The 17,963-nt window shown below is 27.0% G+C and overlaps 1 protein-coding gene across 2 annotated transcripts in view; it reads right to left on the bottom strand.

Annotated features, from left to right (window-relative positions):
• The window catches only part of LOC107436611 (neurotrimin), a 227,523-nt gene extending 219,414 nt beyond the window's left edge, over nt 1-8,109 (bottom strand). Inside the window, exon 1 of one of the 2 annotated variants that reach the window (XM_021148982.4) lies at nt 7,569-8,109. In XM_021148982.4, coding sequence (XP_021004641.3) covers nt 7,569-7,677 — 109 coding nt within the window. In that variant the 5' untranslated portion in view covers nt 7,678-8,109. The remainder of the gene's footprint in view (nt 1-7,568) is intronic. The other variant, XM_021148983.4, reaches the window with a different exon arrangement.
• Nucleotides 8,110-17,963: the final 9,854 nt, after the last annotated feature.

Here is a 17,963-nt window from a genome sequence, read left to right as displayed (position 1 = left end):
GGGATTAGATTTCATTCTTTAAATGGAGTTCCATTCGCCTTTTCTTACCATACCAACATTAAATTAAATTAAACTAATTTCCATATGTAAATTTCAATCATGTAGGATTTCAGTCAAAAAATGTTACAATGTGCTGGAATAGAAAATTCAACTCTTCTTTATTGTTATGAGATTGATTCATTTTTTTTTTTATAATTTTATTTTATAACCGGTATTTAACAGCCTACTCTGTAGCCTTGTAATTTTGAATGCAATCCAAAAGATAAAGGAACTCCTGGCTCGAGGATTGAGATAAAACTAGCCTTTGTTAAGGAATTTTTGGTGAAAGAAACTCGCATTTCTGTTACATAGAGAGGAAAGGCATGAAATCCTTCCACGGTTAGCCTGATGTCAAGGGGATTCTAAACCTTGATCCGGTCATCACTGAGGATATCTTACGTCAGCACTATGGTGAACCGGAAGCGGAATTCGTTTCTACCAGCCATCACCAGGTTTTGAATCCGGTAAGCGCTCTATTTCCTGAGCCACCACTTCACAAAATTAATTCAGAAATAAAATTCAATAGTACCGACTGAGATTTGAACTGAGGAACTCTCTGGTAGAAGATGAAAAGTCTAACCGTTACACCACAAAGCAGAAATCATATACATCAAGATACAATCATCCTGTTTTTATTTGCCTACTCGAATGAAAAAAGGGTTAACTACAAAATTTTCATCTTAACATCATAGACAATTTTCGCTTTGAAATTTAATCTCATTTAAATAAAAAAAAATTATTTAAGATAATACAGTCAAACCCCGCTATAGTGAACCTTTAAGGGACCGAAATTTTGGTTCACTATAACCGGGAGTTCACTATATCCATACTGCAAACAATTTTAACTAATTTTTTCTAAACTGCGCCGTTTTGTTACACATTATTTAAATAAATGGCCAATAGAAAGAAATACAAAAATGATTAAAAAACAATATGTAGTAACAAAAAATATATTAACTTTTATTTTTTATTACTCTTCGTCTTACGTGCAAAAAATTTAGGAATTGCCTTTATTTAGGGATAGGAAACTGAGATAGAAGAAGTAAACAAGAAAAAATTCTTATGGCTACATTCTACTCAATAATCGGTTTCAAAAATCTGTATATGTATTTTACAGAGAAACTTCAAAATTACCAAAAAATGGAGAAAAACGTTCATTATATCCAATTCCCTCTCCTCTTTTGGTTCACTATACCCACAAAAAATAACATTATATGTGTATAGTAAGGCAAGGGAGCGAATATTTCGTTCACTATATCCGGGAGTACACTATAAACCATGTTCACTATATCCGGGAGTACACTATAAACCATGTTCACTATAGCGGGGTTTGACTGTATTATTTTTCATGCAGGATTGAGTAAAATGAACAAAAAGCATCTAGTAATCAAATAAATTTAATATATGGTAGAATAATTTTTATATTAGTTTCATTAGTTTATTTTACTATGTGAAATATTTCTAGTGTATTTAGTAAACCAGGAGTGAGCCTTCGTTTCTAGTGGCTCTAGGTGAAACAAAACAGTTAAGCTCTATTTTCAAAATTTCTGCAATGAAACACATTAGAATTTGGAAAAATAAAAAGTTATAAAATACTAACATATAGGCAGATGCACTGTTAGAAATTGCATCAGAAAAATAGTTACGTTACGTATATATATATATATATATATATATATATATATATACGTTACGTATATATATATATATATATAATATATATATATATATATATATATATATATATATATATACGTTACGTATATATATATATATATATATATATATATATATAAACTGCTTTGCCTATTCACAACTTGGAGTTTTTACAGGTGTTATACATAATGAATATTACAAGGAAATTGCATTCAGTTGATTGAGCAGTATGGGGCGGTTATTTATAAAATCCTTTGTGACAATGGCACCAACATCAGCATTCTGTATGAAACCGGGCAAACATGCTACTGGATATGTAATTAAAGTGAAAGGATACTATCGCGTGATTTCGAAGAAACTTGGCTCGGTGCCGTTCAGAGAATGTTTTGCGGTATCTTTGAGAAGCTAAATTCGTTCGAAAACCTTTTTTTTGTTTTTTAAACTAGGATTTCATTTAAAATTTGGAGCTACAAAACCCAACAGTCCTTCTCGGGTATAGAGTGATTTCCTGATATTTTTCTTAATATTACACGAGTCTATGTCAGCTGTCTACCTACGTGTCTACGCCAAAATTTATATTGCTTAATAACCCCAAACATTTGAAAGTTGCGAATGTATATAAATGAACAAATAAATGAATTAAATGGCCATTTAATAACTTTTTATCTAACTTTTCACATTCGAGGACTCAATCTTAATAGTTTGAAGGGTTGATCTCAAATATGCTAAATAGATATTTTAAAATTTTAGATTCAGACACAAAAAAGCACTTTCTCTGAAGAAATATACCTTTCTTCGAAGGATTTGGGTTTCTGACCCAAGAAATATAGGAAGTAGCCGCAATATGTGAACTACATTCCCAATAGTTTAATCCAGTCTTTCCCATACTTATGACTTTTGTGTACATTTTCTAAACGTTTCGTAACTCTGTGTACCACTAATAAAGAAATGAATGTACATTTTACGATAAAAAAATTGCACAAAAGCTAAAAATCGCAACTGACTGTTGGCACCACTAATTATTAGCTGTTAACTCTGCAAAAAATAGCTAATAGAAAAATACGTAATCGTAAATTTTCATGACTAAGTTTGTTTTTAAATAAAATTTTTGAAATTTTCGTTTGTTGCAAGATATTTGACATAAGAACGCGTACCCCCGCTAAACTGTTCCCGTACCCCTGGGGGTACGTGTACCAAATTTTGGGAAACACTGGCTTATTCCGAAGAGCAGTCCAGAGTCCGGACATTATAATGTTAATTTTACTTTTTGCGAGTACTTTTTCTCGAGTACTTTTTGAGCGAATTGAAAAATGTTTGGTCAAATTATAAAATTCGTTTATTCAAAGAAGCAAAAAATAACTTTTAGATAATATTTATTGTTTTTCTTATTTTATTTAATAAAGGTCGAAAAAAATTTGAAATGTGGGATATATAATTTTTACATCGTTTTAAAAAATTTATTTCACATCGCAAAATACAAAATATGATGAAAATAAGCAAAAGGTGAATAAAAAGCAATTACATCTGTCAATACTTAAATGTTGTTGAATTGTATTATAGAAATAAGAATTTATATAGTTAGCATACTCTTTTTAATCCAAGTCATGTTCCCTTTTATTAAAAATTAAGCTTAGCCCATTCATTAAGATACGTGAAAGAAATACTAAGAGCTATATTTATCTCTATAACTATTACTTCAGATTTGCTTCAAATTTTTAATAAAATTCAATTACTGGAAGTGATTTTTTAAATAAGTTTCTTTAAAAATTCCTCCTTGCTTAATATTGTATTTTCTTTTACTGTTTTGTCCATGTGGATATTTATGAGAATTATTCTCGATAATTTTCTGCATTTCTTTCCCTCTATAAATATTTTAATCTCGTCATAAATCTCGTATTAATCTCGCAATTAATCTCATCACAAAATCTCGTGTTTTGTGACGAAACAAGAATTCTCAAATGCATGACGAAAATGGCTCACAATGCATTGTGTGAGATTGTTAATTAGAATGACGAAACTAGAATGAAGACCAGACGATCGGAACTAAATGGACGACATGTCTGTATAGTGGGCAAGAACCAGGCAGATCCTGGGTTTGAATCCCGCTTTAGGCATGGGTGCAATTTATTTTTCTATTCTATTTGTCTTTATTTTATTGTTGGGATGACGTTGATCCGCTTACGTCGTGTCGCCCATAGAAGAGTCATCAACAATGCCTTCTGTTAAACAGCCAAATGGTATTGTTTTAAGAATGAAATAAAATCATGAAATATCTCTTAAAATTACGAAATTCATTTCCTTAAAAAAGAGGTGATTGTAATTTCATCATTTTTACAGAATCTCCCCTCAGAAACATGTACCAAGAAATTGTTTCGTAAAAGTTTCGTGAAATTTGAATACCTATTTTAGTGTATATATAATATACAGTGCAGGGGCGTTAACGTAAATGGTTGATGCTATTCATGAAAGAGACGACTGACCAAAAAATCTCAGGACAAATTTCCAGCAATTTGCGTTAAACCATGACCACACAATTTCAAATTCTATAATTTTTTCCTTCTCTCAATAACAAAGTTAACTTTGATACCCCCCCCGTCTTGATTTTTGAAAAAATTATCACTAATTTCAAAACAGTTTGAAATTTTATTGATAAGTACGCATTCGAAAATTATTTTACTTAAATTCTTCACTAATGAATTATCATTGATATGAAGTAAACATTAAAAATATTTTAATATTATGTTTTTAACATTGTTATTTTCCTTTAAAAATAATCTAGATATTCTTTCAATAATGGAGAATAAAGTATAGTTGCATCACAGAGATAAAACTTTCATAACTCACAAATGATATGAAATATTATTTTGATCAGGAGAAGCAGGGAACTATTACCACGTAGAACAGGAAATGCACTACCACGAGGATAATTTGATATTAGTATAAACTACTATTTAATATTTATTATTATTGGAACTATTTACATTAATGTCAAAAAATAAAGGTTATATAAAAATAATTAGATTTTTAATCAGGATTTTTATTTTGGAAATAAATTATTAGATATCGTTTCCCTAAAATTATTTTTCAGAAAAAAATAACTAGTTTTTTTATAATGACAATTGATTTATGATGCGTCTAAAACTTAATTTACTACTGAGAAATAAATAATCGAGGCAAATATCTTAAGTTGTGCGTTTTTAAGTTTTTATACCTTATTTCACCGATTAGTATAACAAGAAAAGTTGGAAATAAACGAATGATTGCGAAGATATAATCTAAATATTCTAAAAATTTTATAAATTAATATGTTTATATAAAAGTAATATGTTGACATAAAAGATTGATTTAAACTCGAACAATATTTTGACACCATTAAAACAAAACTTCTTACACTCGAAAAAAATCTATTTTAAAATATAGTTTTTAAAATCTTTAATCCCTAATAATATAACAATAATCAGCAAAATATATCTTTACCTAAGAATGTTGAACATTTCTAACGCAAAACATAATTTTTTTTTATAATTACCCTGAAATAACATTGTATTTTTATAAATTTTTCTTACTATATTTTGAACCTTCCTTATACTACAAAACTCCCTTCCTAATAACTCCCTTCCTAATACTACAAAAATGCATAGTACTGAATAAAATTTTGCTAATAATATTTTTAAAAAAACGTGTTATTGTTTCTGAATTCAAATATACAGTGCATCTTTACTCTTAGTTTAATTTCCTTGATGCTTGAGTCAGATTGTTAAAACCTAAAAAACAAAAATGCATAGATAGTACTTAATGTAAATTAGCGATAATAACTTTATTTGGAGTTTAATTTGAATTTAGGTTTTGAAACAATGTGAAAAACAAATTAAGACAAACTTGAAGAATAAAACTTAAGAATAAAAATACAAGAATATGAAACCTAATTACATTTGCTTATAAACATACTTTAAAAGCACTCGCATTTTAGTAATTCCTGTTAGTTATTTTGCATTTGGAATTTCTTGCCTGTCCTTGGTGTTAATTTTATATCAGTTAAAAATATTTCAGAAGTATGCACTATTTTTACTTCTTTGAATTTTATTGAATGTTTAATAGATAAAAGTAGCATTTTTAATTAGTTTTAAAACAAAGCCTAATGTCATTATTACAAGTGTAATTTTTATTTTTAAATAGTTTTTTTTCCATCTCTTTAACGTTAATGTATTAAGTTTTGTAAATTTATATCTCAGTTGCTTTTGTCTAATTTATAGTATATATGCGAAATGAAAATATGATACTGCCTTAAATTTAAATATGATTTTAAGGGATTGGGGATAATAATTATTGAAAGATAAAACATAAATACACCAGTAAAACAAATGTATACCAAGCATTTTTAACATAAATAAATTTGCTCTTGACAAATACTCACAAATTAATTAGTTGCAATGAATTTATGTTTTATTGCGAGTTTCTTTTCATAAAGAGTTTAATTTGTGCAAATAACAGTTTCAATGATATTTACAATATCATTTAAATTCATATGCTCAGAGAAGAACAATACATTAAAATGAATCATTTGTTATAAAAATAACTTATTCAGTTAAGTTTTCTAAAATAAATTTTGAGGTACATCACATTGTTAAAGTAATCATATGCGAAATTTAAGAAAAACAAAACTTAAATATTTAATTTGTTTGCTAAAATTAACATATGAATAAAATTTTGTAATATAACTTAGAAATTTGAAACAAAGAATAAATGGTATTGTTTTAATAAGAAAATAAAAAAAATACACGATTATTGAAAAAAAATTTTATATTAAATACGTAACACTTAATAAAAGTTTATTTAAAGTGGCTTAAACCTATGACAGATCTTATAAATAATTTAACAACAAAAAATCCAAAGCCATTTAATAACTTCTGCATTGTAAATAATCAATGCTTCTGACGCAAAAATAAAAAAATAATTTTTCTCTTTTTTATTTGTTGGGAATATGATGAAAAAAATATACACTATTATTTATTTTTTCTATTTTGCAAATGTTTCGTTTTAAGAAAGATGGCATTTTTTCTGCGTTAGTATCAAAATGCTTTATAAATTATTTACAAGACATTTAAGAGATACATTTTAATTTTAAAGTGTTTTTTTTATTGTAAATTAAAATATGTATAAGACATTCTGCATCACAATTTACAAAAGAAATGACTATAACTAAAGGCAAAAATTATTGCTTTTACTCTAACTAGCTTTAAATAATCACATACATATTTTTAAAAATTATATATTTTTTATGCATACAAACAAGTGTTAAAATCTTAATAATAGTTAAAAAATTAAATTATGTAATAAATGTCTTTCGTTTTAAAAAAGAAAGTAGGTGATTTTTTTTTCTTACAAACAAGTTTGTTTACACATGATTAAAAATATTTTCTTTGTGTTATTAAATAAATATTTTCCATTTCAACTGTTTTCTTCCATAAAAAATTATTGTACTCGTATTTTCTTAGAATATGATATGAAATTCTTTTTTTTTTCAGAAGCATTATGCTTTCTCGATATTTTATTTTACATTTCTTTTTAAAATACAAAAACAGGTATATGTATTTAAAAAATGAAATACATATGTAACTATCTTAAATAATAATTTCCAGTCAACTGAAGTGCTATTTTAAAATTGAAAAAATTTATTTATTTTTTGTATGTTTTACTTCTTATTTTCCAAAAGTTTAAACATTAAACATATTCATGTGGTTAACTATTTCCTACTTTTAAGCATTAAATAATATTTACAACCTATGCAGAAAATTTTTGTATCGTTTTTATCGATTAAAACTCCTCCATTTATATTTGTAACATATTACATTAATATTAAATTTGTAACGTACCTGAAATATATGACAGCAGAAGACAGAAGCATATTGTCGCTTTATAGACGATAATGTTCTTTTTACACCAACGAAAATTATGTCTTGGATAATCCGGCAATATCTCCATTATTCCATCAAGTAGATATGATAATGACAACTGCTCAAGATAAAGTGCAAATATATCCTCGCAGAACTCACGTGGGTAAATGATAATTATTGGTACACTTTAATAGTAACATCTGCATTAGTTTTATTGTAGTGCTGAGTAATTCTAAATAATTAAACTTGGTGAAAAAACACACCCAATCAACTTAAGTTAATCAATGCGGTTTTAGAATAATTGCTCTTGGGAGTATATTTTTTTTCTGCATTAGTAGTACATCGCATATCACCGACCACAAATACGAAACGATTTAGTGAAAGTTTTCGGTCGTGCTTTAGATGAAGAAGATGATGTTGTGATGAGTAAACGTGGTTTTTCTCTTCACTCTCTCTCACTCATACACTCACACACTCAGGCACCACACGTACTATTTGGGTCACGTGACAGTCTCTTGACAGTGGGGCGCGGTTTTTGACAGCGAGTGCAGTTTTCTACAGTTATTATTTTTACTTTTTTTTGGCCGCGGCGAAAAGACGTTCGTTTTTTTGTTCGGCTGCAGTTGGCGTGCGGAGATTCGTCTTTTCAGTGAATATTCGTAACCCGCCACGCCTGTCAGATTATTATTTCGTGAATTAGTTTCTTTTTTTTTTCCTTATCTACCCTTTCGCAATTTAATTTTTTTAACGAAATACCTGCGTGATATTTTCGATAGTCGAAAGATTTTCTTGTTCGTAATATTCTTTATGGAAAGGGTGTGTAAAATAAGATGAATGAATGAATGTTCCAATTTTATAAAGGTATTTCCTGGAGTTAAACATTTTATGATGGTCATTTCCTTTCATGTAAAATGTTCATTTCAAAACTTATATACATATTTTTTTTAAATTACATACATTAAAAAATTACGTTGTGTTGACGTATATTAAATAGTGATTTACGGATAAATTCCGAACGCGCCTAACGAGTATTACGATATTTTTTGTTCTTACGAACTATCACGAAGTAAATTGTGTACTAATTGAGTTGTAATTAATTATACTAAATAAATTGTGAACTAATTTTGAACATAAACTTTAAATTAACAAAGTTAAAATAGAAAAAAAAAACTTTAGAAAAATATTTAAAAAAAATATGAAAGAAATAAAAAAAAACGGAACATGATTCGCAAGAAAGTAAAGGAAAAAAAAAAAGAATAAACTTTAAAAAAAGAATGAAAACTAAGATATTTTTCCTTCTAGTTCTTACTTTTTATTATTGCTAACGTTTTCTGTTTTTAAATTAAGTTTAAAACAACAGTCATGCAATGGAATAGCGCATATGAATTAATAATTACAAAAATGTTACTTTGTACTTTCACATTAAATAAGTTTCTTAATTAAAAGGATGTTTTAAGTAAACTGTACAACAACGTAGCTTTTATTTTGAAAATTTAAAAATTGTGAAAAAAAAGGAGATGGTTAAGATTTTATGAAAGAAAAAACATTATTTTTTATTTAATTTGAGAAGAAAAATTGCAAAATGCAGATAATGGAATTATTTATAAAATGAGATTTCATTCTTTAATGAATCACGTGCTACAGTCAAGTCGTTCGGGGAAAAGATATTTCTCCACATCTTATCTACACAGTATTTATTAATTTTAATTCACTTTGTTAGCCTCTTATGTGCTCAGATTATTAAAATAATTATCTATAACCAATAATTATAACTTTACGGAGAAAAAAAATATTCTAGTAAAATTAGGTAATGATATTTCTGGCAAAAGAAACAACATATTTTTTGTTAATAGATCAAAATACACGGTATTTAAACAATTCATTTATTAATATTTCGGTTCATATGGTAATGATTTACTGAAATTATCGGGGCTTTTTCGAAAATTCTGAATTTTAAAATATTATTTCCTATTAACAACCATTTAGTAACAAATATGAAACTAGAAAGTAAATTAACCAAGCATAATGGTTAATCTGCCATGTTTAAGGATATCATGATGAAATTAACAGATTTTACCCCATTTAACAAATTTTATCAGACATTATAAAAGAATATTTTATTGCTAATTTTACCAAAATAACAAATCGCTTCGGTGAAAATTCTAATGCTTTTTGTCATTCCCATAACGCTAGAAACACCTTAAACTGTACCATACTCCGGTAGTATTGACCATATTTAATTTATTTGTGTTACATCTGATCAATTTTACTAAAAAATTGTATGAGCTGTGTTATTTTGAATTACTTCTATTCATTATGTACTCTAATCAGTATCTTCAATCTACATTTATATTTAAAAAAAGCCCTAATTCGGAAAGAAGTATTTTGAAAATTTTACTGAAAATTTTATCTCTGAGATTATTTAATTGGAAGAGTTTTTTTGATGGGTAACATCTATCATTTTAATAGTTCCAAAACAGAAAAAAATTTGCGGAAATCTTTCCTGATTATTACTTAATCCTAATAACTTTTTAAACACATTCACATTCATCTTTTTAGTTAATGTGGCTCTTTTGGGCCGAATCATATAGTTTTTGTAATTAAATTAAATAAAGGGTACTTCATTTACAGTTCTCAATAAGTCAGTTCAAAAGCAGATTCTTCCCAGAAATAAGAGAACCCAACTGAAAATTCTCTTGCAAGAGTTATACAAGCTGTCACTGTTTGTATCTGATAATTGATTAATTGCGACGAGTGGTGTTATCAACGATCAAGCATCATTGACCACCTAGAAAGATTCAGAATATTGAAGGATCGATAATGTGATAGAAAAGATATAATCCTTAATACCGTTCAAATCTTCAAAGAGCTATAGATCCCAATTGTTTCAACTTGAGTAGAACTTCGTGCTCTTTATATATTTTTCACAACGATGTATATTCAAAGTAATAACAACAAAGGAAGGATGATGCATTTTAGATATTACGCTGTTAAATTATGTATTTTTCAAAAAAATATTCTTTCTGACATATCTTGCATTGCACTTTAAGATTTTTTTTTTCAATTTCGAGAGCGTATAATATGTAAAAACAGTTTTGAAATCTAGAAAGATGTATAAAAAGTTTTCCTTGAAAATCATTTTACCAGTACTTAAGTACATTCTTTAAACTTCCCTATAAATAATTCCCAATTTTCAATAGACTGTCTCAGCATATTTGACAATTTGAAACTGTTTTATTAAAAAAAAAGGGTTTCTTTTTTCTGTTTTCCATCCTATTCCAAAACTGATTACAAACGGAATAAAACAGATTAATGGAACAGTTCAAATTCTAGTTTTTGCCATTCAGTTTTGCTAACCATAAGATAAATTTACCTTTTTTTCAAATCATTTCACAAATATTTTTTATATCTCCTTTTAATTTTAAAAAATTATTTTATGGCTTTGAAAATCGCTTAGAACTTTTTTGATTCGAATTTGCTGTCAAACTGATACTCTACCTGTTTAGTATCTGTCTTTAGATATAATTTTTTTCCTATGTTAAGTTGCAAGACATTTTTATAAAGATGAACTGCAATAATTTTAAACGTTTATACATCTATATATGATCACAACACTGTGACCCAGGCTTCACTCCAAACGTTGAATCGTTAAACAATTTTTGCTCTTGACTCGCACCGGCCACATTGTTGTCAAAGTTACTTTATAGAGGTTTCCTTTTGCTAAATTAACAGAATTTACTAAAATAACAGAATTTTTTTGCAAATAACAGTACTTATTTGATTAAAAAACTGGTGTTCGATTTTAAATAACAAATAAATGTAATAAATTTTTCTTTGAAATAAATGGTTTAATACTGACACACCAGCTGACAGTTTCATTCCATAAATTTGACAGATTTTTCTTACAGTGTGGAGTAATTTTTTAAGCCTTTCGACATGCCTATGTATACTTAATTGCTTTCCATACATTTAATATTTTTGTAGTATCTTATGTAGGATTCTTAATATATAAATTAGTTTAAACCAAAACTACTTCACAAATTGGAGAGTCTGAATGAAAATATTCTCCCAAGTGTTATGTAAATTGCGACTGATTGTACCTGAGGATTGATTTATTAAAACGGAGGGTGTTACTATACATCATGAAACATTATCCGTCGCAAGAGATTCAGAAGATTGAATGATTGGCAATGTTATGGAAAGCATGTAATTCGTAATATCGAGGCATATATCGTCCAAAAAATATAGATTCTAGGAGTCATGACTAAGACTAAGACTAAAAGCATGTGATGATTCTAAGACTAAGACTAAACACGTGTGATGATTACAACTACGTCACCTATATGTAATAAAAAGTCTAACAAGGGAAACTAGGGAAGTGTGACTCACCAATTTTGAAATAAACTAGTGGGATGTATACCTTATAAGGAATAATTTTAGGGGGAAACATTCGCTTCGGCCCATAGAAGGTCCTATGAGAGATAAAAAATAATTCAATATATAGGAAAATCGGTATTTTATTACTTCAATGCAGGCTATTAGTTATTGTAATTGTCTCATACTCCAATTAAATTTGTGGTACTTTCACGTACTATATAATGCATATTTATTGTCAAAATTGATTTCGAAAATTTTATATATCTGTAGTTTATCAGAAAAATCTGTTAGGTTAATTTAAAAAAAAATTGACATCAAATTTTTTAAATTTTTTTTAAAAAAATTTTTCAGATTAATTGTAGTATGTGATTGCAAATCAATTTATTAATTGATAATTAATTAACAATTGATTAATAATTAATTAACAATTCATTAGTAATTAATTTTCGGAATAATTTATTAATTAGCAAATTAATTAATTATCAAATTAATTACAAATTAATCGGATTATGAGACAATTACAATAACTAATAGTATGCATTGAAATAATAAAAAACGGATTTTTCTATATATTGAATTATTTTTTATCTCTCATAGGACCTTCTATGGGCCGAAATGAATGTTGCCCCTTAAAATATTTCCTTATAAGGTATACATCCCTCTAGTTTATTTCAAAATCGGCGAGTCACACTTCCCTAGTTTCCCTTGTAAGTGGAAAAAGATATGTTGTAGGCATTATGCTATCAGTATTTTGTGTATCTTTAAAAAAATGCGGCAGCAAAATTACATACATTTTCTTACTATGTCTTTTGGTATGTTCAAAATTAAATAATTTTTTCGTATGCAAATTTAAATAAAAAAAAAATTATTACAAATCTGAAAAAAGGGGTAAAATTTTTTTTGTCGATTATTTCGAATTTCCCACATCTATCTTGATAGTCAACTCAATATTTTTGGAATGTCTTATTTATAGTTCTCAATAAATAAATCAGTTCAACCCAGAACCACTCTACAAATAAGAGAACCCGACTGAAAATCTCTCTCGAGAATTATGTAACCTGTCACTGCTTGTATCAGAGGATTGATTTATTAAGACGGATGGTGTTACCAACCATCAAGCATCATTGGCTATCTTAAAAGATTCAGGAGATGGAATGATCGGTAATGTGTTGGAAAACATGGAATTCTTGATATCGTAGCAGATCATCAAAAAAATATGTTCTCGATTAGTCTCAATGAAGGAAAAGACGCAATGTTTACATATTTATAAAAACAAATAGCCACATTAGAGCCTAAAGAGAAACGGTTTAAGGAAAAAAGAATTACAATAAATAGTTTAAGAAAAGGCGCATGATTAAAATAAAATGCTATATCCATCCAGAAGTGATTGTTGTAAAAAAATCTTAATAATATCTATAATAATAAAATAATATAAAAACCAATAGTCTTCCTGAAGACGCATCTATTGGTATAATTTGATGCGATGTTTCTGAATAAAGAATAATTATGCTAAGATCAAAATTATTCTTTATATGTGAAGTTGGTTTGGAAAAATAGAAGGTAAATATAATTTCATAAAATATTGAAGGGGGCCAATGAAAGTTAAAAAAGCGAATTTGTAGTTAATGTAGATTTTATACTATTTAACACACAGAGCACTGTTGTTAAAATCGTGTCTGGTTAAAAAGTTAATGAAGCTACTTTACCTTCAACATACAATTAATTAAAAAAAAATATGAATAAATATACTTGGATTTACCTGTTTCTTTAGTTTGTCAATTTTGCTTGTTCCCTAATTTATATTCTTCCTTCGACACAAATAATATAGCACATATATAAAAATTAATATAGCAAAATAATATAGAACTTAATATAAAAATATAGCACACATATAAACCAGTTCAGGAATAAAATCCACACCAAAAGTTCAAATTTATAGAATAAAATATTTTAACATTCACTTAATTTTAATTCCGATTAAACATTAATCACAAGAAAGAAATCCGTAACATGAGAATTTGAAAACAGCTTCGAATTATTTATGTAAAGCAGGCATACAAAAATAAAAAGGAATGTTTTTAAAAACTTATTTTCGAGAAAACAGAAACAAGAAAAAAATCAAGTATGCATCCCAGAAACTTCCTGTAAAGATGAACAAAAAATTATTCAAAGAAAGAAAACTGGATTCTTCTTACACCGAGAAAAATTTGAAAAGTTTTCTCTGTAAATACGAATTCTAAGTACATTTTAAAGAATTTTATTCCTTTTAAAAAGTTTTACCTTCGATAAAAACTATGATAAAAAAGATATGATTGAGTAGAAAAAAGATTATTTTAATTTTTATTAATATTAATGCATTATCGTAGCATACAAAAAAAGTATTTTATCCGATTTCGTTTCAGCTCCCATTTTTTTTTCTTTTGTCCAGTGAATATTTTTTTACGAGTTGTTTAAAACAGAAATTTTCTTTTACTCAAGTAATTAAATTTGTACCGTTGAAATGGAAAAAAATAATGTTTTGTAACCACTGTTATTAAGTATTAAAAGACATAATTTTTTTTCAAATTGAAACTTAATTTCGAATAAAACGTGATTTAAAAAAATTCAAATAGTAGACGTAGAAATTAGCTATATGTACCATTCATTCAGTTTAAACGGATTCAGTGTCTTAATTTTACATTCCTTAATTCTGAGTAGGAGTAAGTGCATAAAGGACGTAACGCTAAGAGATAATTTCTCAACATTTATATTTATTACATTAAAAATGTATTTATGCGGAAGTATAGTAGAAAAACTGCATAGTAAAAATTAACAGTCAAGAATGTAGTAGTCCTCAAAAATATTTTTTTGCGAGATTGTATAATATTATTTGGTGCAGAAAAACATCCGAAGTCCCTAACGATACATGGTGAATCTTAATTGAAAAAAAGAACAGCATTTTTACAAAAACTGGGAACATTTTTATTAAATTAAAAGAATATTTAATGCATTTTAGTTTAGTAAACTGATTTAGAATTTCACTAAAGTAAACGAAAAATGTATGTCTTAGGGGCTCAATTGATTGTCGTGGTCGCTATTCTCTCATTTAATGCAAAATATTCTGAATCAGTTTACTGTATAAGTTACTTTGCATCATTTGTAAAATCCATTTTACCTTAAATTTCATTTTTACACTAAAATGTTATAATATAATGTTTACAGTAATATTTATTTAATTGGAGAGGTTCAATGATTTCACTGTAATTATTACAGTAAAAATTGCACTATATCAGATTTTTGGTTTACGTAGCATATTCTAGTAAAAATGTATTTTATGGTATAAAGTACCGACAGGCTTGGTGTCAGTACTATTTTCCATAATTTGATCCAAATTTTTTTACAGTGCATTATAACTGAGGACGTTATTTCTAACAGAATCTGAATACACAACCGTCCACATTCTGGGCAACTCAACAAACGTTACAATTTTTGATTGTAAAACAAATTCCTCGGGTTGTAATTCAGGTTAAGGTTGAGAAAATCTTAATTCCTGTATTTTAAATTTTAGTACTATTATAATTTACGGTAAACATTGAATTAACAGTTATGGCATTCTGAGTTTCAATGCTTGTTGCAGTGATTACAGTATCCTGAAAACCTTAAAGCTCCCTTACTAATATTGATATAAAAATATTTCCCTTTACTTGAGTATAAACTTTATTCACTTCAGAAATATACATGTTTATATTATTCGCCTCAAAAATATACAGCATGCTTCAAGTGCTCATAAATAAGCACTAAATTTCAAGCAAGTCAATAAAACTTATTATTATTATTTTAAATTTTCTTCGTTAATCTCTATTTTCTTTTATCCTTTTTGTCTTCATTTTTTTCCATATATATACACACTCATGGACAAAAAAATTAGCGCACCAAGAAGGAGTCGTCAAAATGATACGTAATTTTACATACGTAATGACTACTTTAAACTAAGTAAATGATTAGAAAATCAAGGATTATCGTTTTTCTTTGATTTTCTAATCATTTACTTATATCAAAGCAGTCCTTACGTATGTAAAATTTCGTTTCATTTTGACGACTTCTTCTTGGTGCGCTGATTATTTTGTACATGAGTATATATATATATATATATAAGTTAAAAATGACGATAAAACAAAGGAAAATTATAAGCATATGCAAAAGGGGGGGATAATAATGAAAAAAATAACAAACAACAGATTTAAAAAAAAAAAAGATTAAATTTTTAAAAAAAGAAAAACGGAAAATAAAAGATATACTCTTTTCATCAGCCCACACGACTATATCCGCTAAAAAGAGTGCTTTCTGATATTGTATCAATATAGCCAAAGCAAAATATATTAATACAATGGTGTGAAGAGCACTCAAAAAAAATTTTTTTACAAAAATTACAACAAATGAAATAGAACACAATAAGTAAAAATAACACGTAAAAACAGAAAATAAAATAAAATAAAAAGAAGAAACAGTATAAAATCCTTTTCGGGCAAATACATGGCAAAAATTTTCTAGTAAAATTATTTTTCTTTGCTAATTTTTATAATCTTTCCATGTGCAAATCCATTTCGGGCAAATCCGTGGGTAAAATTATTTACTAAAAATATCTGTATTAATTTTTCCATGTGCGAATCCATTTCGGGCAAATTCGTGTTAAAATTATCTACTAAAATTTTTTTCTCTTCGATAATTTATATAATTTTTACTTGTGCAAATCATTTCGGGCAAATCTGTGGCTAAAATTATTTGCAAAACAGACAATTTATGTTTCTCTTTTCGATTTTATATTTTTTCTTAAATAAATATTTATTTTCTAATATTATTTATGGTCAACTTAGTAAATTATCCAGTATAATATTACCTTGCGCACATCCATTTCGCATCAATAATTATCCACTAACAAATCAAGGCGCAGCATAACTAATCACTTCAGCAATGCAGTAAGAACGGCACTTTAAATTCCTCTAGTTACACTCAATGTGCGCTTTTGTATTCATATTTTGTAATCTGGCAATCTTGTTTGAAAAATATTTTTAAATCATTCTTGAAAAATTTCCCGTTCATGTAAGTGCATCGGATTTCGCTACTCGCTTTATAGTTTTTGTTTTGTTTTCTACTGTTTTTTATTTTTATTATAATTTATTTTCTGTTTTTACGTGTTATTTTTACTTATTGTGTTCTATTTTATTTGTTGCAATTTTTGTAAAAAGATTTTTTTTTTGAATGCTTCTTACACTATTGTATTAATATATTTTGCTTTGGCTATATTGATGCAATATCAGAAAGCACTCTTTTTTGCGGATATAATGGTGTTGGCTGATAAAAAGATTATATCTTTTATTTTCCGGTTTTTTTTAAAAATTTATTGCTTTTTTTTACGCTTTCCCTTTTCATTATGCTTAACTAATTTGTTGAAATTGCTCACAATAATTATTTTTGGAATTTATTCAGATAAAAAGTCAAAATTAACTTCTCAACTTGTCTGTTTTGAGTCTTAAGTTAAGTTACTTACTATTAGCTTAAAATGACTATTTTCTTAACTTCTAATCTAATATGCTATTTCCCTGGTCATCTAGTCATTTTCCTTGCATTCAAAATTTGGTAAATTTCTATTTTATTATTTTTCTTGAGCAAATGAAAATAAACTACACTGCTGTCTGTAAGACATTAATAAATGTAACTAAATAAATATACAAAAAAAATTTAGATTATGTTGAAGACTTTAAATTTGAAGAATTTTTTTTTCGAACTGTCATGTTTTCAGAGAATCACCCATATGTGTGTATATCTGTGTGTGTGGACTGTAAACATTAACACTCTCTCTATTGGAATAGTAACATTTCATATAAAAGTTAATCATGTTGAATTCACAGCAACTTAGTATTTCAGCCTATTTAGAAGTATTTTAAAGTATAAAATAATTAAAAAAAGATCGAAAAAGCATTATTTGAATAGAGTAAAATATAGAAGAAATTTTCAACA

Source organism: Parasteatoda tepidariorum, chromosome 8 (genome assembly GCF_982258835.1).
Source record: "Parasteatoda tepidariorum strain Cologne lab strain chromosome 8, Ptep-v5.0, whole genome shotgun sequence".
In the NCBI taxonomy this organism is placed as follows: domain Eukaryota; kingdom Metazoa; phylum Arthropoda; class Arachnida; order Araneae; family Theridiidae; genus Parasteatoda; species Parasteatoda tepidariorum.
Note: the sequence above shows the minus strand (reverse complement) of the source record. Positions and strands in the feature narration are given on the sequence as shown.